Raw genomic sequence first — 26,204 nt, forward strand, 5'->3', positions numbered from 1 at the left:
ACTACCTTTTCTGCTACCATACTGCGGCTATTAGTTCAACTACTAAAATCATGCTTCCACTACAAGTTTTTCCCTGACCTAAACTTTAATATCTACCACTAATACCCCTATTACTGGATTAGTACTGCTGGTAACACTACCATTGTATCTTCTGTGGCCAAAGAAACATTTAATATCACTATTATTATTACTACAGCTACTTAGGTATGGGTACCAATTAGGTACTTTTAAAGGTCCTAACCAAATTCTGTCAAAAGTACTGGGTACCGTTTCATGTAAAATCAAAAGGTACCATGTTTAGGTATCTAAACGCATCCTTGTGACTGTGAGAGACTGGAGAAGTAGGCAATTTTCCATGCTGGACATCAACACAGCATTGCAAGGTTATGTACTGAAGAATAAATATGTTAAATTGAAAAAATGAAGTTTTATTATGAAACAAATTGATTTTTTTAACCATATTAACACAAAAAAGTACTGCAAATTGGTACTGTCAAGTACCGATACTGATTGCCAGGTACCGGGCATTGGTACCGTATCATTTCAAATGTCAAAGGTACCCATCCCTATAGCTACTATTAGGTCCAACTACAATCAGTACTTCTACCCCTGCCATAGAAATGCTACTTGCTCTTCCTTTCACGTCTTCAAATTCTACTACTAATAAAGCCAAAGTACCACCACCTGTGCCATTACTTGTACTTATCAGACTACTAATGCTACCACTACTACAGCCATCATAGGGCTACTTGTACTATTACTAGTACCACTCCAACAACTAGAATTACTTCTACCTTTACCATGGCCACAGAAGCACTATTTTAAATATGATTACTACTACTACTGCTGCTACTACTGCTACTACCTTGTGTCACATTAAGATACACTTTAAGTTCCCTTACCATAAAAAATACAAGACATGACAGTTTGGAAATGGAGAAAGAGCTTTATTGGTCTTTTGTGCTGTAAGTCAATACATCATATACCACACTTTGTTGTGTATGCAACCACTCCACAGAACACATATGGATATGATTCAGCTTTAAATATAAATATAAATCTTCACACAGCTCAAATGTTCTTGCTCAAAAAAACCCAAACTTAACACGCTAACTCTTCAGTGCATCTCAAAGTCACTTCTGGATATGCTTGAAACTTGAACCCCTGAGCAGTAACACCACAGACACCAAAGCTCATCCACCACCATGCACTCATTATTTGGCTGTAAACACACTCTGCACTCTTTGTTTCTCTGAGCTCTCTCTTTAATCTGATGTGGAATCCAAATACACAAACAACTAGTGTCACAATTTTGAGTTGGGCTGAAATATGTCTCCTCTCTTCATGTGTGGGCTGAGCAGCTGGAAATCCACTCGAATCACTTTTATTTTTTTGTTTTTGTGCATAATTCAGCCTTTTGCTTACCACTGTATTAATACTTTTGATTAACACAAAGCATATTCTGCCTGTTTCTTTAACATCAAATTATGTGAATTTGGTTTTGTAGTGAATACTGTTAACTTTTTGTAGGAGTGCCATAAAGGTGTGGTGAGTGCAGTAAAAGCAGGTCTAACCAGAACGAAGTGTAGTGTCTCATAAGGACTCAGAAAAACAAAGAGCAGAGTCAGAAATTTGATCCCGTGTATCTGTTTAACTTAATTCATTTTGTGAATTCTACTTTTGCACTTCCTGTTTAGTTGCTTCTTTCATGTCTTATGTAGCACTAGAGTAATGAACACGCTTTTCAGCTTGGCTTTATGTAGAAAAGTGACTTAAGTGCCACTTTTTATTTTCCTTTTGTAAAAATAATCATACATTCAAGTCTTTGAAGATAACTTAATTCTGCTGCTCTATATTAATGAATTACACCTTTATAGTTCATGGTCTGCCAATCTCTTATCTAATAGTTCAAAGGGTTGGAACTATATTGCATAGAGGCTCATATTCTAAATAGAGATGATAATCAACCGGGTCACAAATGACCTTCAGTTTCAGTCACACCCACATTTTCTGGCGCTTATCCCTCGGTCATTTGACTATCAGGCTATAACCCACTGAGATGTATTACATATTAAATCCAGATCCATGAAGACTCAAGGTGAATTGTGCTGTGGTCCTCAAAAGCTATTTGATATCAAAGGACAATCATTAATTATTATCTTTACAGGAATGAACCTCCGCCTTTGAGTTTGACAATGGAGAATGATGAATTCTGCTGTGACATGCTCTAGTTAGTCTTTAGCAAGGAGGCTGTACAGGAATGAGCATTCAGGTCAGATTGATGAACACGCGTGACCCAAGAACCCAAATCCACTCTGGAATACATCTCATCAGCCCGTACTGTGAAGAAAAACAAGAAGAGAAATGTTTTCAGTCATAAACTCTGCATACACTTCTTGCTATTGTCTTGTTGCATTTTCATATATATATTTTACTCACCTGCAGTGTGTGAGGCCAGTAGCCGGTGGTCCTGTTGGAGACGCCCAGGGTGGAGATTGCGTGGCGAGCATAAACATCTGGCTTTGGTACAAACCAGCCCTCTGTTGATGGTGGATGTCGTCCACTTGTGGCGATCTGGTTACACGTATATACAAAATGTAAACATCAACCACTGAAACAACTAAACAGCCAGGATGTAGTTAATGGTTCTATGGACTCTTACTATGTGATTCTGAGAGTTGTTAACTCAAAACTGAAGTTTATCTTTCACACTACCAAAAGAAGCCTGAGTATCAGCCCAAAATCTTCTCCCATGGTGTTTACCTGGAAAGGAATCAGACTTTGAATGAAGATCCCTCTGCTGCTGTACTCCAGGTGAAGAGCTCTTGAGAAATGATCCATATAGCCCTGAAATATCAGAAAAACAAAGGAAAGGTTGTATCATCATATGCATGTAAAGGATGATTGTGTGATTTTTCAGGACATGCATGATGATAAGGTCAGTGACAGTCAGGATGCGGTTTGGCTGATAATACAGTTCTACAGTTTCTACACTTTTCTACACTTTTGTCCAAAGTGACTAATAACACAAGCAAAAATTTTGACAGAAGGGGAAACCCTCATAAGTGTGACAGAGTGCCTCAAGTTATTTGGCTGCAGGTGCTGCTATTAAGTACAAGAAGATTTTTTTTTTCAGAAGTAGGGATGGGTACCGAATTAGGTACTTTTATAGGTATCGACCGAATTCTGTCAAAAGTACCGAGTACCGATTCACTTAAAATCAAAAGGTACCATGTTTAGGTACCCAAATGCATCCTTGTGTCTGAGAGGGAGTGGAAGAGTAGGCGACTTTCAATGCTGGACATGAACACAGTATTGCAAGGTTATAGATTGAAGAATAAATATGTAATGTTGAAAAAAATCAAGATTTTATTTCTAAACAAATTGATATTTTCTACCACATTAACACAAAAAAAGTACCGAAAATTGGTTCCGTTGAGTTTTGGTCCCGACTGCAAGGTACCAGGCATCGGTACCGTATTGTTTCAAGTGTGAAAGGTACCCATCCCTATTCAGACATATGCTCTATTTGCTGCTCCCCTCTCTGTCTTTGTTTACTTAAAGCCAGCTTCTGGTAGAAAACTGACTGATCCATATTAAAAACTTCAATAACTGTGTTTTTAATATTTGATAAAAAAGACTGTATCAGTTAAAATCAGGAAGTATCGAAATGTAGAAAAAAGAAGTGTGACAAAAAAAATCTGGATCCCTACATGGTGAAGAGGTGGGTATGTGTGGGTGTGTGCAAGAACAAAAGGTAGATCTCCTCAGTGTTTTATCTCACCGTTGAGGCTGTTAGTGCTACTCTTCCAGGAAAAGGTCTGCAGCAAGCACCCGATGATATATTGACCACAGCTCCTCTGCTGCGCTCCACCATACCTGGCAGCACCAACCGAGTCATCAGGGTAGCGACTGCAACGTTCTGATTCACCAAATCCAACAGGCCCTGCTCGGGTATTTCAATCAAGCTCTGCGGGGCAGCCAGAGACTCATCGAGGCAGTTCACAAGAAAGCCGATATCTTTCCCCCTCATGGCCTCTTTGATGGGCTTGCTGGCAGTCTGGTCCAAAGAGAAGTCAGCCAGCACAACGATGGTTTCCACTCCGTAGCTGTGGGAGAGGGACGCAGCTGTGTCTCTGACAGAAGTTTGGTCCTTTGTGACAAAGATGATGCTGATACCATGCTTGGCCAGCTCTTCTGCATAAGCTGTAGCTAAAGGCTCGGATGCACCTGACAAGAGAATACACACAATCCGTCAATGAAGAATCAGTCACAAACAACAGATGAAGGTCACTGATGGAAGGGGATAATGGCAAAATTGTTTGACTTTTAGCTTCCAAAGTGTGAAATACTACTGAATATCTTATAATTTCAATCACACACACAATTTGTGAACTAATATGTATGATGAATAGGATTTTGTTTGTGTTTTTTAATAATGCAAGGCAAAAAAAACAAGATATGACAGGCCACAAGAAAGCACCACAGAGAAAAAATAACAACAAAAGGATAGAAACACTGACAGGATTAAGTATTTAAGCTAACTTGGCCAGCAAGCAAGTGTATAGCAAGTGATTGTATTCGGATCTAACAGGATCTGTTGTACTTAGTTCTATCCAATTAATGATCTATTAAAGTTTTTCTTTTAATAGTTTATCTTTGTTTATTTATCAGTTTTGTGTTTTATGATTCTTCCAAGTTGCTCTTTTTGTTTTAACTACAAGTTGTTCTCCATTTACTGACGAACCATGTTGTCTATGAAAACACATCAATACAGAAAGAGGCCTCCTGCGTTTTCAGTGTCCAAAATAGACTTGTAAATACACACATATTCTCAGCATGATGCTCTGATCCCCTGCTACAGCCCTTCCTTACCATAAACAACAGCCCAGTCTCCAAATCTTTGAGTGAGCTTCTTGGTTGGGATCAATCTCGGCAGAAAATGCACCCTCACTAGCATGCAGCAGTCTCTCAGCAGGATCACCGCCTTGCTGACTGTGTATAAAGCCCCAACCAGAGCCAGGGTCTCAAAGTAACAACTGCATGACCGAGAAATTTCTCTGTACAACAACTGAAAGCTGTCAACTGCCGCCATGGTCCACACTGTTGATGTTGATGCTAATTTGGTAGCTTTAGCTTCTCCTGCTGATTTTACGTTTTAATTTCTTAACGTCACGTTAAGTGTTACGTCAGGCGCCTTAATAAAGCATTTCTATCTTCCTATTCAGTATCTTTTAATCAGAGTTGCAGGTTTTGACGGGGATTCCAGTGTGTGAAGGTGTCCGATGACAAGCACCCGGCAGACGAAGCAAAACATTGAGTCACGTGACAAAGTGCGTCATGGATGCTGCGTTCAGGGTAGTCGGGGAGGAACAGTTGAAGAAATTTCAAACCAATTAGGCATTCACTAAACAGTTATAACTTCCCAAAATATTAATATTTTTTATGATTATGTCAAATTAATCTCTAATTTGCTTGTCAAGTACAACATTTAAGTATTTTACATAATTTAAAGAGAAATTTCCGAGGTTTAAACGCGGCATCACACAGCGTCTTCGTTCCCAGATTGCAACGCGGTTGATGCGAGGAGACGTTTCCATAGATACGACACAGCCGCTTGCTAGCGCTTCTGTAATGCTACCTGCATAGAAAAGCTTACGTGAGTACCTCAAAAGGCAATTTCTATTGAGTTTGTATTAAATGTCATTCTAGTCGAAGGTTTTGATTTGGGTTTCATAGTTTTGTGCACTGCCTCGCATATCAGCCTCAAATGCTCTATTTATGAAGTAAGTTGTCGGGCTAACCAAAGAAAAGCATATGAAACGATGCGTCGGCTGCGTCCAGTGATCAGATATGGACGAGTTAAGTTATAAGAAACTCTACAAACATTTTAAAACAGCGTCTCAGAACTGTGAAACCTTTATTATACTGTATTGTCCCAATGTAGAGTGAAACAATCCCTCTGTCTGACCTCACAATGAATTAGGTTAGGCGAGTACCTCGTTATTTATTCTTGTAGGTAGACTTATTTGCATCAAAATGATGACATCTACTTTGACATTTAGTTAGAAAACAGTAAGAATTGACAGACTAACCCTAAAACACGATTAAAAACCTATTTTGACTCAACCAATCATAATTTAAATGACTGAATATAAAAAAACACATCAATAAAGAAATGAAATGAACAATGCTGTTTGTGTGCCACTTTGTCCTGCATCAAGGGAGGAAGCTGGATCTTATTGTGCAAAGGGCGGTAGTCACTGTATAATCCAGGTAGTAATATGCATGGTTTTTGTCCCCTCATGACCACCGCACATTTGTCCATTTTTAGCATACAATTCTAATCATTTGTTGGACTGGCTGCAGAGATGTCGCAGCTATCAGCTGAGGATGAGGTGGAGTTGCAGTCCCTGCTTAAACAGCTTCTGAGGAGCATCAATGACAGAATCTCTGATGCTCCATCAACTGAGTGTGCTGAAGAGATTCTGCTTCACTTGGAAGAGACTGACAAGAACTTCCACAAGTAAATATGATAAGAGCACAGTATTTTGACTGACCACATGCCCCCAAACATAACTGTACTTACATCTATTAAATATCTAATATATTCTCAAGTCTTATTTTGTCTATCATGCAGGTAAAAGGCGTAATACTAATAATTCTTGTCTATACTCTCTTTCCAGTTATGAGTTTGTTAAGTACCTTCGTCAGTATGTGGAAAGTTCACTGGGGAGTGTGGTGGAAGAGGAGACCAAGAACCTGACAAGAGGAGATGCACAGCATGCAGTTGGCTCGAGTCATGACACTTTGATCCACGCTGTCACTAGAAAGACCAGAGATTCCACTGAGTGAGTGTTTCCCAAACAGATATCTCTGGCTTTAAATTTTTTTGCTCAAGTGTCACTCAAATCTTCTAGAATCATAATAAATGTTGAGAAACCCAGTGTTCTAACTCTGAATGCCTGAGATAGTTTCATGCATGGGTTATCATTATTGTGTGATAAGACGCTTCTCATATCTCATGCGATTGGCATGTCTGCCGTTGCATGGGCCACCTTGTTTATTTTGGTATAAGTGTAAGGATCACTGAGTTTAAAACTCTATGTGCTTGCCATCTTTTACCAAATTTCCACAGGGTTTAGACCACAAACTCTGAAACTAGGGGATAATAATAACCAATTTGATGCTCCTCTATCTTCATCCAGATACCAGCAGATGATGCAGACTCTGAAAAACTCCATGATCATGGTGGTGGAGTCTTTGATCAACAAGTTTGAGGAGGACCAGATGAGGAAGGAGGAGATGCACAGAGAGAAGCAACACAGTCAGTCCAACAGCCAGTACACTGACAACTGCTCTGACAGCGACTCCTCCTTTAATCAGGTCAGAAACACAACAAATACACTATGGCAACAGTCCAGTGGGATTTTTATATCCTTATAGTCTTTTATAGTATTTGATGACTCATATAAAGATAGTAGCTCTGCTGTACTCCCTACATGGCCTGCATTTGCTGTCTGTAATACTAAACGTATGAAAAAGACTGGCATGGATTCACTTAGTTGCCTTTTTTAATCTCCACCTTCTTCTTTCTAGAGTTATGCTTTCATCAGACAAGAGCAACTGCAAGTTTTGGCTGACAAACTTGACTCCAGCAAACCTAAAGAGGTAGAAAAACTTAGTGACAGCCATTAAGATTATTGTTTTGTATTTTTCAGAACCCTGGGGTGTTATTTGTTGCTGTGTTAAATTGATTGGTGATAACAAAGCAGGAGCTGAGTTCTTCATTATAAATATGCAGGTTGTGAGATAATTAACCCGAAGAAAGGAAGAGATTGCCGTTGGAAATGATATTGATGTCTTCATCATTTAAGTTTGTCTACTGAGTAAACAGAAAGTTAACGCTGCTGGTGCTTGAAAAATGAAATTAAGTTGATTTTGGAAACAAGAGTTTAACCTGAGAAGTTAATTTGCTGTTTTAGCCAGGAGTGATGAACAACCAAGCAAAGAATAAAAATAAACACGCTGAAACAAAACCAATATATTCAAAGGAAAGACATCAAAACACATCCCCACCACTTCAGTTATACTTGTGTAACTCTGCATGTAGGTGCGATGGGAGGCTCTACAGGCCCTCTGCTGTGCCCCTCCGTCTGACGTCCTGAGCTGTGAGAGCTGGAGCAGCCTGCGCAGGAACCTCTGTGCAGCCCTGACTGACCCTGATCTCAGCGTGAGTCCTGAGCCACCTCCCCTACTGTTCAGTTGTTCCCCAATATGGAACCCCAAACGATTCATAATTAAATGAATAAAAATCATTTTGATAAATAACAGAAAAATATGTAATATGGCCATTTAATTGTGAAATATGGCACTTTTATTATGAAATATGTTTTATTATCCTTTAATATTGAATTATTATAACTAAATATTTCATAATGATCATTTTAATAATTTCATACATTATTTTAAAAAGAATGAAATAATATTTTATTTAATTTTCCAGCTTTTATTAAAAAAAATTAAAAAATCATCATTTTAAATTTTATAAATTCATTATTTTATACATTATTTTGTAAAGTATAATTTTTTTTTTTATAAAAGCTTGGGAATTAAATAAAAAATCATTAATTCATACTTTATAAAATCATATATTTTTTAAAATTTCCAAGCTTTTATGCAAAATATTCTAAAAAATGTTATTTCAAAATGGCCTTTTATTTCATGATGTTGTTTTACTGCTTAATGACTCGGTCTGTCAATCAAAGCATATAAGGCGGAGCTAGTTTACACAGACAATGCAGCAGCGTTTGAAGTATCCATTTAAACATGGAGAAATACCACTAATGTTAAGAAGACTGAAAAGCTGAAAACAGGAGTGCAGGACATGTTTGAGACAGAATGGCTGCAGGAAGAAAGTCAGTTTCAAAGTTGCCCCTCAAGCAGCTGAGAGCAGAGGTCTGCAGCTAGACCACTCTTAAACCAACTGATCCTAATAGATCAAGCATAGGTCCAACCCTCTGGCTTTGATTGACAGACCAAGTTATTCTGATGAAAAACAACATAATGAAATAAAAAGGCCATTGTGAAAAAGAACATTATGATTATGATTATTATTGATTATTATTATTATGTAATAATAATAATAATTATTATATAATGTAATAATATGATTATTATTACAATATGAAATAAAAGTAGACTTTGTAAAAAACGTTTTTTTAAAAAAAATTATTTATTTATTTATTATTTTGTAAAAGCTTTAAAAATGAACAAAAAGTCATTATTTTTTAAAACAATTATTTTGAAATGTTTGATTATACTTCTTTCACAATTTAATGGCCATATTATTTATTCGTTTGTTGTTTATCAAAATGGTATTTATTTATATTGAAATGCTGCTTTTGTTTATTTAATTATGAATCTTTTAGGGTTCTATACCTCAATCTCACTCTTAATCCTTTTACAAATGAATCAATAATAATCATGTCATCTTTATGGACGATTTCAAGCTTTGTAATGATGATAACAGGCACAAAACCCTCGCTTAATTGCGGGAAAAATGTGATAACGCTGCTGAGTAATTGAAAGATAATTGGTAGCTGCATGAAGCATGAAAATATGTTTGTGTCTACCTAATTTAATTTCCACTCACTGAAGTTTATCATAATTTAAGATTAAGCTACTAATGATTGCTTCTTACCCTCACACGGCCACTAACACAGTATCGTGTTTCCTGATAACTTGTATCTCTGCCTCTCAAATCCATCAGGATAATGTTCTGCAGTTCTTCGCTAAAAGCTTCTCCTCCTCTCCGCTGAATGTGACTCGGGAGATCTACACCAGCTTGGGTAGGCGTGTGGGCAGCACTGTCATGTTTGAGCCAAAGTGCATTTTTAATCCATAGAAAGCAAATTTTAAAAGGTTGGCTTCTCTTTTGAGTCACATATTAAGCATTTCTCCCACATATGCAGAAAAAGAAGTTTGGTTTTATGCACAGAGGATGTCCATCTATCAGCTTTATGCTTGCACTCAAATACAGTGGAGGTTTTAGTACTGAATGTATATTTGAGAACATTTTTATTGGTTTTAGATTCTGTTTCTTTTACGTTCAAAGCATTTTATAGTTGGAAATATGTGCACTTGAACTTTATCATCTACATGCTGCACTATGTCTTTGAACAGCAATTTATCTCACTCCCAGAATAATAAAATGCATGGTTTGTAACATAAACATTTCTTCTTTGATGTGCAGCTAAAAGCGTGGAGTCAAGTTTCCTGTCTCACAAGCTGAGTTTTCCGACCGCCTCGGCCCACATGGACATAAACAGACCCGAGATCAATCGACTGCTCAAACAGGTACCTCATCTTTCCCTTTTGAGTTTCACATAAGTGATTTTCCACAGTAGTTTTCCCTCACTGTTACCTGTCCTGCCTCAGATTCGACTGATGAATGACTTTCAGAAAGAAGTGACGACCTTTTGGATTCGCCACCCTGAGAAGTGAGTTAAAACAATAAATGTTGTCAAATCAGGCATGGATCAACAGGGCATAAATACAGGCATTAAAAATTAGGCTTCCATGAAGAGGTTATTCAATGCTTGTAAAATTCACCTACACTGGAAACTGTGAAAAGAAAACTGATAGAAGTGGAAAACTTGAGTAAACTTGTCATGTAAATAAATAAATACAAGATTATAACTTCAAACCATAAGCAATTGTGAAGTATGCCAATTAAGTAAACACATTCAAATAAAACAAAGTAAATTGATTAGAATAGAAAAAACTTAAACCCTTCTACCATAATGTAAAATTTTCTTTGGCTTCAGAAACAACACACACACAAGATCTTAGTTTCAAACAGGACAACATTCAGCAACAACAAAATGAGAGCACACCTGTTGTTCCTTCCAAAGTCATCAACATAGTCAACATAGTTCATAAACAACGAGTACAACACATAGCCATTTAAAGGGGCTGTGGAGGAGCTCAGTTTCTAAGTGATCTTGAACAGGTCTTCCCTCTAGATATATGCCTGACTGTAATCCACACTTCAAAATAAGATTTTCACCGCCCATATTACAGGTTACAGATTATTCTAAATTGATAATTCTTAGCTTCCTGATCGGGTTGAGCAGGACCGCATTGATTTACAACACGTCTAGGTCTCTATGACAACACCAAGCCGCTATGAGTTTGGTCATTTGGTCTGCTGAAGATGATTTCTGTGATTAGTTTTGTAATGATGGTGGACACAGGAGCCTAACTGCCAGACAGAAAAAGGACAGAAGAGCAGAAGATAAACAGGAGAGAGACAGAGCACAAGCTAAAGGCTAACACAGGGGCTAAACTGTTTGTGCTAATGTTCATTCCAACTCACAGTCAGCAGTTATTCTGCAGTGGTCTGTTCAAACTTGAGAGTCTATCAATAAAATGAAGAGTGAGGTTACATTAGCTCTGCTTGGTAGATGACTGGCAGGACATAGCTAACCAGGATTTACTTACGTGACACATTACAGACATGTCTTAGAGCACCGGGCTGCCAGCTGTGCCGAATATAAGCGGCTACTAAACTACATACAAACTGACAGTGTTTACTTGTTGTCACCAAGCGGCAACCTCCGGTCTGGGGATATGAGACAATGCGGAAGTGCTAAAATCTGCTGTTTCTCGAGTGTTCGCTTGAGGCTGGCTCCAGAAGTAGCAGAAATCACATACACACCAAGCCAAAAAAAGCAATTTTCAAAGCAGAAATTAACCTATTTACAGCCTGGTTCAGAAAACGTCTCCTGTCTGAGTCACTAATTTTACTATCGGCACCCACTGTATGGGGGGGTGATTTTTTTTCTAACTTGGCCGTTCGGAGGATATTAAGATTGCGAGCTCCCCCAATAAGAGGCACAGCTGAGGGTCACGTGACCGACAGGCGCCCTATGGCTGTAGGCGAAGCCCTTGCCACTACCAATATGGCCGCTATAGCCGATGTGCTTCATTTTTCATTTCAGAAACAGACGGGTGACGTCAGCGAGACTACGTCCATGTTTTATACATGGTTGTTACTTTGGCCCACAGATACGTCGGAGCACAAGGCTGCCGATAGCACTACATATAGTTGGCTACTACTATGTTTGCTTGTTGTCAAGTTTCAAACCGTAGGGCTATGTAACTGTAATGATAAGTCTCTTACCTTGGCGCGTTGTATCCAGTAAAAAAGTTAAACAAAGAAAGTTTGTTTCGATCTGATCTCCGTTTAATTCCAAAACAAACTCACGCCTCACTAAACGCAATTTACAACAGTGTGCGTGAGACTGCGGACCAGAAAGTGGCGAGGGGATTAAAACAGATTCTCCTCATAGCATCTTGAAATGGCTCTTGAAACATTGTGTCCTGTTGGCACGCCATTGCTCTGCCAGTTGAGCTTTGTATGCATGAGTTACAGTTTTTGGTTGTGGAGCAGCTCATGGAAAAGTCGAGAGAATAGAGACTTGTCTGTTTAAGTTTCTTCTAGTTATCTGCCAAAATTTCATGTAAGAATGATCTTTTCTGTTATATCTTCTACTCTTGTTACATCGATCTACATTGAACATGTCACACTCATGGAAAATATGAACCCAGCCCCTCTGCAACCTCTTTTCTAATTTTTTTGACAGTTCTGGTTTTCATACATTTGTTCTGTTTTCTTTTTGTTCTGCTTCAGATACATGGAGGAAGTTATAGAAAGCACCTTCTCCCTGCTTTCCTTCCATCACGATCACGGGTCTTCGTCTCCAAGAACAGAGAAAACCCTTTTACCTGTTAACCTCCTGGCCTTACTGGATGTTAAAGCCACCTGGTTTAAAAAGTGGATGGTGTGTACGATTAATGAGGACATATTCCTGATTTTAGATTTACTGTTAGCTATCTCAAACACTGTTGTCTCTCCTTCTTCCTCCTTTCTTTTTTAGCATGGATACTACAGCAGGACTGTAGTTCTCAGACTCCTGGAGAGAAAATACAAGTCTCTGGTGAGTAGTTCACTCCGTAATCAATATCTCTAAATAACTCCTTTGTACTTCTGAGGAGGCTGGCAGCAGAAAGAAAAAAAACAGCAGGAAGAAGAAAAAACTCCTGCACTGTGAAGTAAAGTGAGAGAAAAAACCTCTGTTATGTTTGAAGAGCTCAAAAGAAGCACATATTTAGTTATTCTGTGTTTTCTTTGGTCTGATCATTCGGCTCCAGAAGGAAGCAGAATATGCTTGTGTAGTTCCTGCATTTTCTGAGTAAAACAGGTGGTGAATAAGTTAAGAGATTCTTCATTTAACTTCTGTGAAACTCTTTTGTGCCAATAGAAGTCTTTGACTCAATGAGGCGTAGGAGCCCAGCGTCATTTCGACATTTTGGAATTGATTGTTTAATCCTAAACCTCCCTCTCAACTCTGACTTTGACTTTAGAGAGGATTAATGCCCAATTTTATCTGAAGGAAATGTCGATGGCTCTCTCAGAACACTGTCAGCATAAAGTACTCTTGCGCTGAAGTGCATTAATATTCCCTCAAGTGCTGAGATTTGGATTCAAAAGAACGCTTCGAGTCGTTAAACTGTTGATTAGGAAGTTCGATAAGTGGAGGTTGCATTAACTGTCTGACAGACTTCTTCTTAGGCCTGGTCTGCCAGCTTTTAGATTCAACACAGGAGATTAGGAGACGTCTAATCATTCAGCCAATCAGCTGCATTGTTTGATATTTGAATTTCAGATTGTAGCAGCGCTCCAGCAGTGCATCCATTACAAAGACTCCTCTGAACGTTTCTCACTCCAGACCTCTGATTCCAAGTCAGCAGAGCAGCAGAACTCGAGTAAGTATCCCGGTCGTGATGTTTCCTCCTCACTCTGAGTCTCACTCCATGTGGGGAACATCAGCACATTAGCCGTAATGCTGATTTAATGTGTCCTGTGAAACAAACAGTGGAATACACTCAGGGGTACGGTTAAAGTCCTAATGAGAAATGAATGCTTCATTTAAAGCCTGTGGGTGTTCAGTGTATTTGTACCTAGAGTGTGCAGCCATCATTTATCCAAGCTTCTTCATGTGCAAAAGTTGTTCAGGCTACTATTAGTCTGTGTACTGCAGGATGATGCAGAGGACAAATGAAGAAAGACGATACAGGATAAAAGGAAGAAAAGTCAAGAAAAAACAAACAGAAAGTACAAAATAAAGTTAAAGGGAGAGGAACTACGGTGGCCAGCGGGTGTCAGCCGATTTGCAACTGCCAAAACACCAACGCAAGAGCAAAAAACATAAATGCAAAAGCTACAACATAAATTCAAAAGCTACACAAATGAAAAAGCCAAAATACAAATACAAAAGGTACAACACAAATGAAAAAGCCAAAACACAAATACAAAAGGTACAACACAAATGCAAGAGCAAAAAACACAAATGCAAAAACCACAACATGAATGCAAGAGCCACAACAATAATGCTAAAGCTACAATACAAATGCAAAAGCTACAACACGAATGCAAAGAATACAAAACAAATATAAAAGCCATACAATAAATGCAAAAGCCACAACACAAATGCAAAAGCTACCACACAAATGCAAAAGCCAAAAAATGAATGCAAGAGCCACAACATGAATGCAAAAGCAATTACACAGGTGCACAGCCTACGACACAATGGAAGTACAGCCATAACAAAAGTATAAAAGGTTGGTTATTAAGAGAAGATGCAAAAGTAAGGAAATGTTTTTCTTTTTTAACATCATGTTTAATAAATAAAGCTTCATAGGGGTCTTACCTTTCAATTTCCTTCATTGTACTTAAATTTCTTTATTTACCTGAAAAACAAGTCATCTTATATGTAGCTGTATGAATAAATAACATTGGTGTTAAAGCTGTAAATATATCACACTTGAAGGTATAAAAAGAAAACATTCATTTGATTACCCACTCAACTTGTCTGTGTCTGTTAGGATAACTGTCCTCTTAACTTATGTTTAGGCTGCAACAAGCCTGTTTATTGACGTCTTTCAGCAGGTAGCATCCTTCTCAAACAGCTTTAGATCATCATCAAATACTTATCTGATGATGTGAAGATTTTGACACAGATTTTGAAACTTAACTAGAATTCATCCCATGGACTCCTTTTGTTTCAGCAACTGTTGTAAACTGCATATTCTCTGACACGTTCAGCTGTGGATCTCCACTTTACACTCTTTAAACTGTAACACCAGGGGCTGACAGAGACACATTCACACTGTCAGGCTCAAGGTAGATGACATAAAACCACTGTGAGTGCTCCACCAATCAGAAATGTTAAGATTGTAGGCCCTTTACCCCAAAAGTTCCTGAACATCCCAGACAGGGTCGTATTAAGGGGTAAATTTATTACTCCAGGGCTAAATTTAGACCCTAGTCCATTAAAAAAAACACATAGTTCTGACTGAAGTTCCTGCTGTAGAAAAAAACATCTTTTGTTTCACTTCCTAAAGACCCATTGCTGACAGGCTGAGCACATTTATTTTTCATTTAAACCACGTTAGATTCCATTTCTCTTTTTCCCTATGGAGTGTTTGTTTTCAAAAACATATTTAATCTTTATTTACAAAAGAACCACCTAGAGTTCAGCAGACCAACAGCTAAATGCTGCTAACACGTTTATTTGTGGGAAAAATAGAGCAGGAGTTGGTGTGTGAGTGCTGAGAGTGTGAGTGTGTTATCTCCTTAAAGCCAGCTGGCTCCTCCAGACCCAACATTTTGACCTTGTCTTTTGTGAGCGCTGATACACTGACTCCCCTTTCAGTGATACACTCCTCATGAAAGAAGAAGAGTTTATCTCAGCGCTGCCTCCTTTGGCTTTCCTGCAGCCATGAGATGCTGCAAGGGTGTACAATGTTTTTAATCTGGTTCTGTAACAGAAGTTTCATGAAACATCATTAAATCAAAGCCCTGCACTAAAGGCACTCATCTTAGGCTATAAAAAAATTGTATTTAAATCTTTAAATTGTGTACATTTCTTTTCTTTTTTACTGAAATCTCATCTTTGTGAAAATGGTGTGCTGTAGTGTCTTCTCCTATCTTTGCTATGTCAGAGCCCTTCTTTAATATTTTATTTTTTATTTTTATCTCCAGCGCTCCCGTAAATGTTATGACAGCATAAATCAATGAAGTCTTAAAACATGGTCTTATTCCCTGTGCGTTTCAGGCTCAGTCCAGAGGAGTGTTTACACAGGGAAAGAGCTGGAGTATGCCTTCTTTGTCCACTCTCTGTGTGTCCTGGGGAAGCTGCTCATCTACACCAATGGCAGGAAGCTGTTTCCCATCAAAGTGAGGAAGCATAAAGGTAAATTGCATGACCTTTTAAAAGCTTTTGGGGTTTGTTATTTTCATATTTTGTATTAAATAATTTCACCTTTAGTTTATTGCCATGCAGAAGCGGCCTGTGACTAAAATTACTGAGGAAGCCAGAGTGAATTTGATTCAATATTTAACTGTTATTTGCATACAAACAAATTGCTATCATAGTACAGATATTTTACTGAGCTCTCATTAATTTCAATGTATGTGTCAAAAAAGAGGGCAGTGCTTGTGAGAGGAAGTAGGCCGCAGTGTCACACCAGGTGTCAATACGTAGCCGGGTGTCTGGGAAACCGCATAGATTTTTATACGTTTAAGCCTGTCGTACACACAGAACCACGGTTTTGCGTCACTAAATAAACAATGTTTTCTGAAAACTCTTGCCAAAGTCAAGATTTGGAAAACTACGATTTTGTGGCTTCATGTAGATGCCAGAAAACAGAGTTTTTGGTTCTCACAGCTGGATAAAGCCTGTGTTATGCTTTTCTCACAAACAGACGCACGGAAATGAGACACATGAGATCCGCACGAGAGAATGCATGAGGCTTTTAAACTCTTTAACCATAGACTGTACATAGAGTGGACAGCATGGCTCCACCATTTACCATTGTGCGGTTTTGAAGCCAAAATTCCCCCGTCACAGGCGCAGCCATTATATAAGAACGGCAGCTGTCAACCATCGTTAAGCGTGGCGCAAAACCTTGTTTTTATCCTCTTAATAACTAACAAAAACAAAACTTTTCAGAAAAAGAAGACTTTAATACAAGGCAGCCAAATAATATCTTTAAGTTACCTCAACAACCAGACGTGAGAAACATTTATACAAGGTGTATTGATTTTTTAAAGTTTGACCACAGCCCAACTGGAATGACTGGGGAGATGGATTTTTTTTACCTATACTGCAGCCAGCCACCAGGGGAAGCAGTTTTTGTGGAGACCTCACTTCGAGCTGAGCAAGATGATGCCCATTTTTTTACATTCTATGGTTTAGGCCTGTTGTCCATATGAAACTGCAGTTTTACATCACTGAAAACGATGTCTTTTGAAAACTCCAGCCAAAATGAAGATTTTGGTTTTGTGGTTTTGTGTAGATGCCGGAATACAAAGTTTTTGGTTCTCAAAGGTCACCGCCGAATAAGGGAGGGTTCATTCTGATTGGATGGCACAAGTTTTGTGTCTAGAAAACACTGCCAAATATGGGTTTGGCTTGCTTCAAACTGCACTCACTGGCAGATTTGCTCAGTGTGTGTGGATGAAAGTATTTTTAAAAGCAAATGGGGGTATTTGTTTTGGAAAAAACCCAGCATTATGTGTTTAAGGCCTGAGGAACAGCTTGCTTCCGGCTGTGCGCATGTGTCCGGCACTATGACATATCTAGATATTAAAAAACAATTGTATCCATTGCTTTCACACACACAGGCTTTACCCTTGGCTCTACCTTGGGTTAAACAAAGCTTTGAATCTGTCTACCGTCCTTTTTGACTTTTAGTTGATTCTCAAAAGGAAGTTTAGTGAAGTCATTTTCTTTGGTAACTCAATATCCCAGATTCTGTTCATTCTCTGACTTGCTAGCTACCTTGCTGTGTGGGCTAGTTGGTCACAGTGGGCCTGTTGCGTAGAGTGTGGGTGTTTTTTGTAACAATTTGTGAGGCTGAGCCTGGGGAGGTAAGGTGAAGCAGGCCTCTGAACTGACAGACAGGTCAGAGATCATGAGACACCAGTGTAATAAACAATGAGCGCTTGGCAAGCCAGGTGCTGTTTTGCTCCTTTTTGAAGTACACTGATGCAGTGTTTTGACAAAAAGGAAATAACAAAAACATAAAAAATATAAAGTGGTAAAGCCTATTTGTATTTTTTTTTCTTTCTGGTAATATTTTATTGGGGAAGCCAGGCTCCCTTTGGCGTGGAAAACCGCCTCTGTTATCACAGTGCTTTTTGTCATAAAGTTACCAGAATAAAAACCGCTGTTTCTGCGATTCAGACCTTGGCGTTGGTACAATTTTTATAGCTTTTTGAATAATTGTGCCACTCTATCATTGATCTCCTCCTCTAACTCTGCCAGAAATCCATTCAGCAAGACTCTGAAAATGTCAAACTTCTCCTCTAATCTCTAAACACCTTAAAGAGTTGAACAGTGTTTCTGCTCTGCCTCTGGAGTTTGAGATAAAGGGGAAAACAGATACCTTGATGATGATAGTTTATGACCCTCAGCAAACCTTTATCGCTCCTTTGGGAGCTTTACTACAAAACAATCTTTACAACTGATTATCTCCAGAAGGAATGTGTGTGATCATCTAGAAACAGTGATTATTTTACCCTCCCCTTCCTTAATTACTACTAAAGTTACGTCACAGTATGACACATTTAAATGGACTCATTGTCTGCTGAATGAGCTCTTTAAAATGATTTATATAACCGTTTCTCACTCCTCTTAATCACTCTGAGGCAGACAGAGGCGATCAGATGATTATAGTGAGAGTGGTTTACATGGATCATAAAGCCAAACTTTTGGCAGAGGCTCGAGGATCGACGTGACCCCGATGTGTCAGAGTATGTGCCACTCCCAAAGTGTCCATCCCAGTTTTTATAGGATATCTGTGCCTCTGTGTCATTGCATTTTTTTTTTATTTCATGATTCCTCATAGTAAAATTTGATTTTAATCATAAACTTAACAGGAAGAGTCAGCAATTTTTCACTGACACATTCACATTTGCAGACAATGAATGTGACCATTTATGATATACAGGATGCAAGCAGCAACTTCCTGTCTAAAATTTCGAGGTAATGTGGAAACCCTAAAAAAAGATTGCAGTTGGTCAAGCGTCTGCTCAAGGCTGGCTCAGGAAGCACCAGGAACCACATACACACTACAACATGGATGCACCGATCAGATACTGGTATCAGTGCTGATCCAGCCCCTGAAAGTTGGATCGGGTATCGGAGGGAAAAGATTGGTCCAAACTTCACACTAAGGCTAAACTATGATTTAGTCTACAAGGTATAAAATTTTACAATCAAACTGTCATTTTTGTAAATTCTGATGCTTTTTTTTAACCAAACAGCTGTTCAACTTTCAAACACTAATTCCATATGTACTCAATTTCGTCTTTTACTCAAAACATTACCATGTCTTATTGGTTGATACCCAAAGCCCGGGTATCGGTATCGGGACCAGAAAAGCTGGATCGGTGCATCCCCATACCAGAAGCCAAAAAGACAATTTCCGTTGCAAAAATAAACCGACAGGGCGTCCTTTAGCTGTTGGTGTGGAGGCTAAAAGCCCGCCTAATTTTCAATATGGCTCCCTCTGGTGATTTGCTTTAAAACTTTGTTTCAGAAATAGACACCAAGACTACGTCCATTTATTATAAAGTCAATGGATGTTTGTTGGATCTCTTTTACACTATACGAGGGAGGGCAGAAAAGTTCATGGCCTGACTAGGAAGGAGTTTTGCCAGAGTGATGAAACTTGGCATACATCAAAATCAACTTTTTCTTACACTTATGGCATGGTTTATTTTCAGATTAACTGACGCTGATGTAGTGTTTGAGGACTCTGAAAAGTAGTTCCAGAGTCATTTCATGAATATGGATAAAATTTGGCACCGTGGGCGTGGGGGTTATCAATATCTGCAGAAAAAGGGGTTAACCCCCAAGACATTCACACCAACATGGTTGCTACAGTGAAAAAGTGGGCAGCTGGATTCAAGAGGGGTAGGGAGAGCCTTAAGGATTACCCAAGGTTTGGACGTCCTGCCACAGTAGCAACCCAAGAAGACACTGACCGTGTTGAAAAATAAACCATGCCATAAATGTTAGAAAATGTTGAATTTAATGCCAACTTTCATCACTATGGCATAACTCCTTCATAGTCTGGCAAGGAACTTTTCAGTCCACCCTTGTAGTACATTTAGGTAACATGTCAGTGTTTTGGTCGCATGTTTAGTTGTTCAGTTAACCCCTTACTGCCTGAATCAATTAACAATTATTAAAATAGATTGTTTTTATGTGTGTTTGCATTCTTACAGATGTTAAATTAAGCAGAGATTGTAAATTTGAGTATAGTACACACAATAGTTTTCACTGAGTTTTACATGAGAAGTTCATCCCCTGACCAACATAACGTGACATAGTGGATCTGATACGATTTTTGGTATATGTATGATATGAATGAACAGGTAATAATGAGATACAAAGGTCATTTCAGCTGCATCAAGACCATAGTCTGTATAAAACATGGATGTAGTCTCTGCGGCGTCACTCGTCTCTTTCTAAAACCGTGAAATGAAGCCAATCCACTAACCCAGCCTCATTCACTATGACGCGGGCTGTGAGTTTTTCTTTGAGCAGCTACAGGGCGCCCGGCGGTCACGTGACCATAGCTGTACCTCTGATTGGAAAATCAAACGATCCTGATAACTTCTAAACCACAGAGACAGAAAACAGGTATTAAGCTTTCAAAATTTGTGGAAAATGCTTGACACAAACAAAAAGGGTTAAAGATAAGTCAGAGGACCGAGGAAAACTGAACATTTTTACATATAACATAATAAAAAAAGTGATGTTGGATGTGCTACTTGTAATGCATACAAAACTGATACCTAGAGTGATATTAACATACTTTTCTAGGTTTCATTTTTCCTTTGATGGATTAGAAAGCTAAAGAGAGACAGGAATACAAAGGGAATAGAGAGGGGATAGCCGTGCTGAGTCCTGTAGCGTGACACCTCATAAAATGAATATACTTCTTATGCTTTTAGTTGTGTTGGAATATGATTGCAAAAACTTTTAAAACCCAGCCTTTTACAAACAGCAGACACTGAAACTCAGACATAAAACTGTGAAACGGCTCTGGCGTTGGTTTAAATTTCAAACACAGACTATTTCCTTCTCAGCAGCACTCGTCTATTTTTACTGTTCTTGTCCAGAAACTGAGTCACCATACTGATTTAATATTTTATCACATCCTGTTTCAGATCCAGTCAGCCTCACAGGCCTGGTTGTACTCCTGATAAACATCATGTACCAACACCCTCAACCCGTGGTCAGTGACACCTCACACACAGGTGGGTCTCTGCACACTCACGCGGAAATAAACTACGCCTCCAAGTTTCAGCTTCCTCATGGTTTCTGTGGAACAGGGGTCACTCCCTCTCAGGCATACCGATGACTTTTATCACTTACCCTTGTACTGAGTCTCCCTGGAAGACCTTCCAGTTTATTGCCTCAGTCATTCACATGAGTTACAGCTGAGCGGCCTCCCTGTCAGTGATCAATAGTGCTCCCCACCTTGACTTTATCAGAGGATCACTTTGTTTGGCTGCTCAGGGGAGACAGGTTGGGCAATATTTTATGTTCAGTCTTATGACAAACACCTGCATCACTTGTGAGAGTAAGAGTCACTCCAGGTTATTTGTTTTCTGCTGTCTGGGGACCTTATTTGGTACTGGAGAAATTTATAGTGATACACATGGAGCCAAAATGTGCTGAATGCAAAACTTTGCTCTGATTCATTTTATGTGTCTATCAGAGGATCTCATAGCCAGATATTGCTCTAAAGTTTTCAACAGGGGTAATAAGGAACTGTTTTGATAAAAAGAGGTAATTCACTCAGAATTTTTTTTTCTTTAAGTTTTTTTTTTTTTTTTACAAAATATGTCAAACATGCATCTATAAGGGCTTCACAAAACAACAGAGACACAATATATATTAGAGCAATAGGTGAGTCATATACATATGAAATAAAAAAAAATCATAATAATTACTATTATATAAAGATAAAATTGGGGCAAGTATTATATTGAAAGATTTGAAGATACCATAACATAAAAAAAGAAGAAAATAAATTGATTTAAACCAAACTGAAATAAATAATTATTAAAATAACTATGTAATCTGTTAGAATAAAAAAAACAATAATATATACAACAATATATATAAAATATATATAAAAATATATAAAACTAAATGAAATTAATTAAAAATAATTTTTATAAAACTTATTGAAATAGAAGAAATTATATAAAAATGTTTGTACATAAAATAGAACAAATTTAATTCAAATAGAAAATTAAAACAAAGTAAAATCAAGATAATTGAAATGAATTAAATAAAAAATAATTAAATGAAAAAAATGAGGAACGTATTTTATAAAGAAAGCAGAATAGAATAAAATGACATGAAGCAAAATGAAATAAATTAAAGTGAATTGAAATTAAAGAAATGAATTAACATTGAATGAAATTTTTCAAGAATAAATAATTCAGATAAAAGATAAAACAAAATAATTGTTAAAAAATTTAAAGAATTAAAAAATTAAACTGAGTTACAACAAAATTGATGAAAATTAACAGAAATGAAACAAAATGAAATCAAATGGAATATAATTTGAAATGATCTTTAGCTCGTAGTAATAAAAGTCAGAGTGGCAAGGTCCATCTTTAATATCATCACTAAATCATTAAAAATTCAGTGACACTGTAGCCTTTTATTGGTTTATCCCTCAGACTTACACAGTGAACATGCTGAAGGTATCAGTTTGTCTGTAGCTCATGTTTGTGATCATTGTTGTGTCTTCAGACTCCTTGTCTCCCAGCTGTCTGGCCATGGAGGTGCTGTGGATGCTGTGTGAGAGGACGGAGTGTGCTGCAGAGTGTCTCTACCAGACCCCTGTCATAGAGACGCTGCTGAATCCTGTTATAGCTCTGCTCAGTGGAAAGCAGGTTAGAGTATAAACAACTCACTGAAAAGCATCTCATTCTCATCTGAAAAGTCAAATTATTCAAGCAGAGTCTGTAGTCACAAACTTATTTCACTACCCCAGGACTAAGCTCTCGGCTTTGACTTTGTCCTCTGGATATAAAATGTTTGTGTTGGTGGTGTCGTCGGGACTCAACAGGACATTTTTTAGCTGTCAGCCTTTCATAAACAGTTTGAGATTATGCACTGCTTTTTGTTTTCTCTATCTCTGTAGAAGTTAATAACATTATTTCAGCTTTCATTATCTCCCCATCCCTCCTGGAATTCAACTTTTTCATAAATAAGTTTGGTAATTTTGTCTGTTTATTCTCTGTGGTTTGCAGGCCAAATTAAAATCTCCTGCAGCAACTCTGACGCTCATCGCTGATGTTCTCGCTCGCATCGCAAACACTGACAGAGGATTAGCTCTCTTCTTATACGAGGAGAATCTAGTCATAGCCGACAGTGAGAGGTGAGGCGGCATGACTGAGTAATGATTAAATACACAGTTTCATTTTGTATCTCCCATTGTAATGAATAAATTACATTTTATTCCGACTAAGCAAGAAGTTTTCAATTCAGAGTTAAGTTTGCAGAACAAATCCTCTGCAGAGCTCTGCAAAGAGAGCAGATTAGAGCTGAGGATGTGGCTGCTTTGACAGACACTGAGATTTAATCTTTGAGTCACTCAAGTTTCATGAAAACAGAAACACAGAAACTGACTCAGAGCCCGGATTGGCTTCTGTAACAAGGCTGAGGTTGTTTAACCCTGATAGAGTTGGCCTGTAAATGTACAGAAATAAATAACTTGTGAAAATAAGTTGTTTTGTATGTCCTCTTCTCCTCTGCAGAACCTCCGCTGCTCATGTCATAGTTCAGTTCACCCTCAAACTGCTGGATAAGGAGCTGCCATTGCTGAGTGATTTAGACAACTTCCATGCATTGTGTGGAGCCTTTATCTTTGTCTGCAGGCAGATATACAACACCTGTGAGGGTTTACAGGTGCTCCGACCTTATGGCCTCCACAAGGCTGTCGCTGCTGCATGGAAAGAGGTACAACAATACCACTCTAACGGACCAGTCTTTCTATGGGAGCCTGTTTAAGCCAGGAAAAAAGATACAGGGACACTTGCCCTGAGATATGAGATTAGTGAAATACAAGATGAAAAAATGTGAATGAATATGAGTTATGAGATAGAGGTTGAAATTATGAGAAACTTAATCCAAATTATGAGATAAAAAGTCAAAAATAAGAGACACTGAGTGGAAATTATGAGATAAACAGTAGAATTTATTTGTTGTTAAACTACTTGATAAATCAAAGTTGTGAGATGAAAATTCAAAATCAAGGTTTTTTTTTTATGTTTTCAATTGTTTTTAAATTGTTTTTTGAATTTCACATTAAGTGTTTCTTATGTCTCATATTAGCCATGTATTCAATTTAATTTGAATAAATTTGATTAATTTAATTTGATTTTTATTTAATTTTATTTAATTTCAACTATCTGATTTCTCTGTACAGCACTTTGGTCAACAGTGTCTGTTTTTAAAGTGCTTAAAAAACAAAGTTTGATTGGATTAGATAAAAAGTCATAACCGTGCATTACTAATTTATATTATTAATAAATTAAAAAATATAAATAATTAGATAATTAATAAAATCCTTATCTTATTATTGCAAAATTCCCATTTAGATTTTTGACCTTATATTTTAAAATTTTGATCTTTTTTTTCCTCATAATTTCATCAATTTAATTTGTTTATCTCATTATTTCATTTTTTTAATCTCATAATTTCATTAATTTTTTCATAATTTCAAAACTTTTCCTTTTTTATCAGGGCAAGTCTTCCTGATTTTATTTGACCTGGCAAACCATTTCTGCCATTTCTACAGAGTTAACTTAGAAGTTTTTTTCTCGTAAAAGAAAACAGCTTTTACATGTCTTAGTTTTCTTATATAAGGGTTTAGAATAAACACGAAATTTAAAAAAACTCTGTCTAATATATGGGTAATATAGTTGTGACTGTTTCATTGGAGCCCTGGGAGAATTTCTTCCTGGCTTTGGTATTAAAAGTAATATTAATGTGCTTTATGCATGAAAAACTGAACACATTTAAACAGAATTATTGAACACATTGGAAAACAGTTTAGTGTCACAGTGCTCGTGTTGCCTCTGGGGTTAGTTGCTTATTAAAGCCAGGTTCTGTATTTGACCTTGTCTTTGAGGAGGCTCCAAAACTCATCAGCTCATAAAACTTTAATAAGCTGATTAATAAACTGCTCCACTTTTCTCATCATGCTCATTTTGCTTGTTAAAAGGGAAGCTGATTAGAAAAGCACAACAGAAAGGTACAACCAATAGTTCCAAATGAAGAGTTGAAAGCATTTGTAATCTGCATCATTTCACTTGAAGAGTACTCGTTTAATAACCAAACAATAAATCCCGCTATCTTTCCTCAGGCGCTTCAAAGTGAAAAACAAAACTGATAAACAAAACTGAAAATAAAAAAGGACTCAGTCAAATCTGCAACCAAAACCAGAAGCACTCAACTTCTCCTGCTACTAAACATGAGGAAACAAAACACAGCGACAACAAATAGTAGCAGAGCTTTAAGGATTAAAGTTTCAGAAGATTTCTGTAAACACAACCAACAATTCACCTTTTGCATCTATTGTTATCTGAAAAACCAGTGTAAAAAATTAACCCCTGGGATTGTTACAGCTCCAGTCTGCAGCGTTTTCCCCTCTCACTTCCTGCTGACTTTACTCACTGTGTGTTAAACATTAAAGATCAGCGTGCACGTACAGCATCGCCACTCAGCGTGGAACATTCCGTATTATACGGTGACTCAAATCATAGTGCCCTTCTAATCTTAATCTACATCTTTTGTTGGGTTTCTTACCTAATCCAACAACAATGTTGTCTTGGATCCACACCCATCATAAACCACACATGACCCCCGAAAGCTAGTGGGAGGTGTTTGAGGGCTTGTGACTTTAATTGGTTTGCATGATTTAGGAGTTACAGGTTAGACGTCTGGTGCACTTTGATAACAGTGTTGAACCCATGAATGTTGTTTGATATAAGAATTGTTTTTGCACTCTTGCAGATTTGCTTTAGGTAGAGA

The 26,204-nt window shown here is 37.8% G+C and overlaps 2 protein-coding genes across 2 annotated transcripts in view; one reads left to right on the forward strand and one right to left on the reverse strand.

The window, feature by feature from the left end:
* Nucleotides 1–932: 932 nt before the first annotated feature.
* Nucleotides 933–5,338, reverse strand: hsdl1 (hydroxysteroid dehydrogenase like 1). The gene is made up of 5 exons (XM_074685122.1): nucleotides 4,876–5,338; nucleotides 3,785–4,230; nucleotides 2,764–2,847; nucleotides 2,440–2,574; nucleotides 933–2,340 (listed from the first exon to the last, which is right to left on the reverse strand). The coding sequence occupies exons 1-5, from the start codon at nucleotides 5,093–5,095 to the stop codon at nucleotides 2,269–2,271; spliced, it is 957 nt and encodes a 318-aa protein (XP_074541223.1). The 5' UTR covers nucleotides 5,096–5,338; the 3' UTR covers nucleotides 933–2,268.
* A 663-nt stretch (nucleotides 5,339–6,001) lies between these two features.
* tbc1d32 (TBC1 domain family, member 32) overlaps nucleotides 6,002–26,204 on the forward strand; it is a 107,070-nt gene continuing 86,867 nt past the window's right edge. The window contains exons 1-17 of the mRNA XM_074684569.1: nucleotides 6,002–6,276; nucleotides 6,370–6,526; nucleotides 6,687–6,851; nucleotides 7,209–7,386; nucleotides 7,600–7,671; nucleotides 8,114–8,233; nucleotides 9,773–9,851; nucleotides 10,256–10,359; nucleotides 10,441–10,502; nucleotides 12,698–12,848; nucleotides 12,945–13,004; nucleotides 13,734–13,833; nucleotides 16,185–16,322; nucleotides 21,314–21,403; nucleotides 22,917–23,059; nucleotides 23,420–23,547; nucleotides 23,927–24,128. Of these exons, the coding sequence (XP_074540670.1) occupies nucleotides 6,372–6,526; nucleotides 6,687–6,851; nucleotides 7,209–7,386; nucleotides 7,600–7,671; nucleotides 8,114–8,233; nucleotides 9,773–9,851; nucleotides 10,256–10,359; nucleotides 10,441–10,502; nucleotides 12,698–12,848; nucleotides 12,945–13,004; nucleotides 13,734–13,833; nucleotides 16,185–16,322; nucleotides 21,314–21,403; nucleotides 22,917–23,059; nucleotides 23,420–23,547; nucleotides 23,927–24,128 (1,947 nt within the window). The 5' untranslated portion in view covers nucleotides 6,002–6,276; nucleotides 6,370–6,371. The remainder of the gene's footprint in view (nucleotides 6,277–6,369; nucleotides 6,527–6,686; nucleotides 6,852–7,208; nucleotides 7,387–7,599; nucleotides 7,672–8,113; nucleotides 8,234–9,772; nucleotides 9,852–10,255; nucleotides 10,360–10,440; nucleotides 10,503–12,697; nucleotides 12,849–12,944; nucleotides 13,005–13,733; nucleotides 13,834–16,184; nucleotides 16,323–21,313; nucleotides 21,404–22,916; nucleotides 23,060–23,419; nucleotides 23,548–23,926; nucleotides 24,129–26,204) is intronic.

Source organism: Halichoeres trimaculatus, unplaced genomic scaffold (assembly GCF_033239565.1).
Source record: "Halichoeres trimaculatus isolate MK-OKI-2021-1 unplaced genomic scaffold, fHalTri1.1 fHalTri1_scaffold_13, whole genome shotgun sequence".
NCBI classification, from domain to species: Eukaryota; Metazoa; Chordata; class Actinopteri; order Labriformes; family Labridae; genus Halichoeres; species Halichoeres trimaculatus.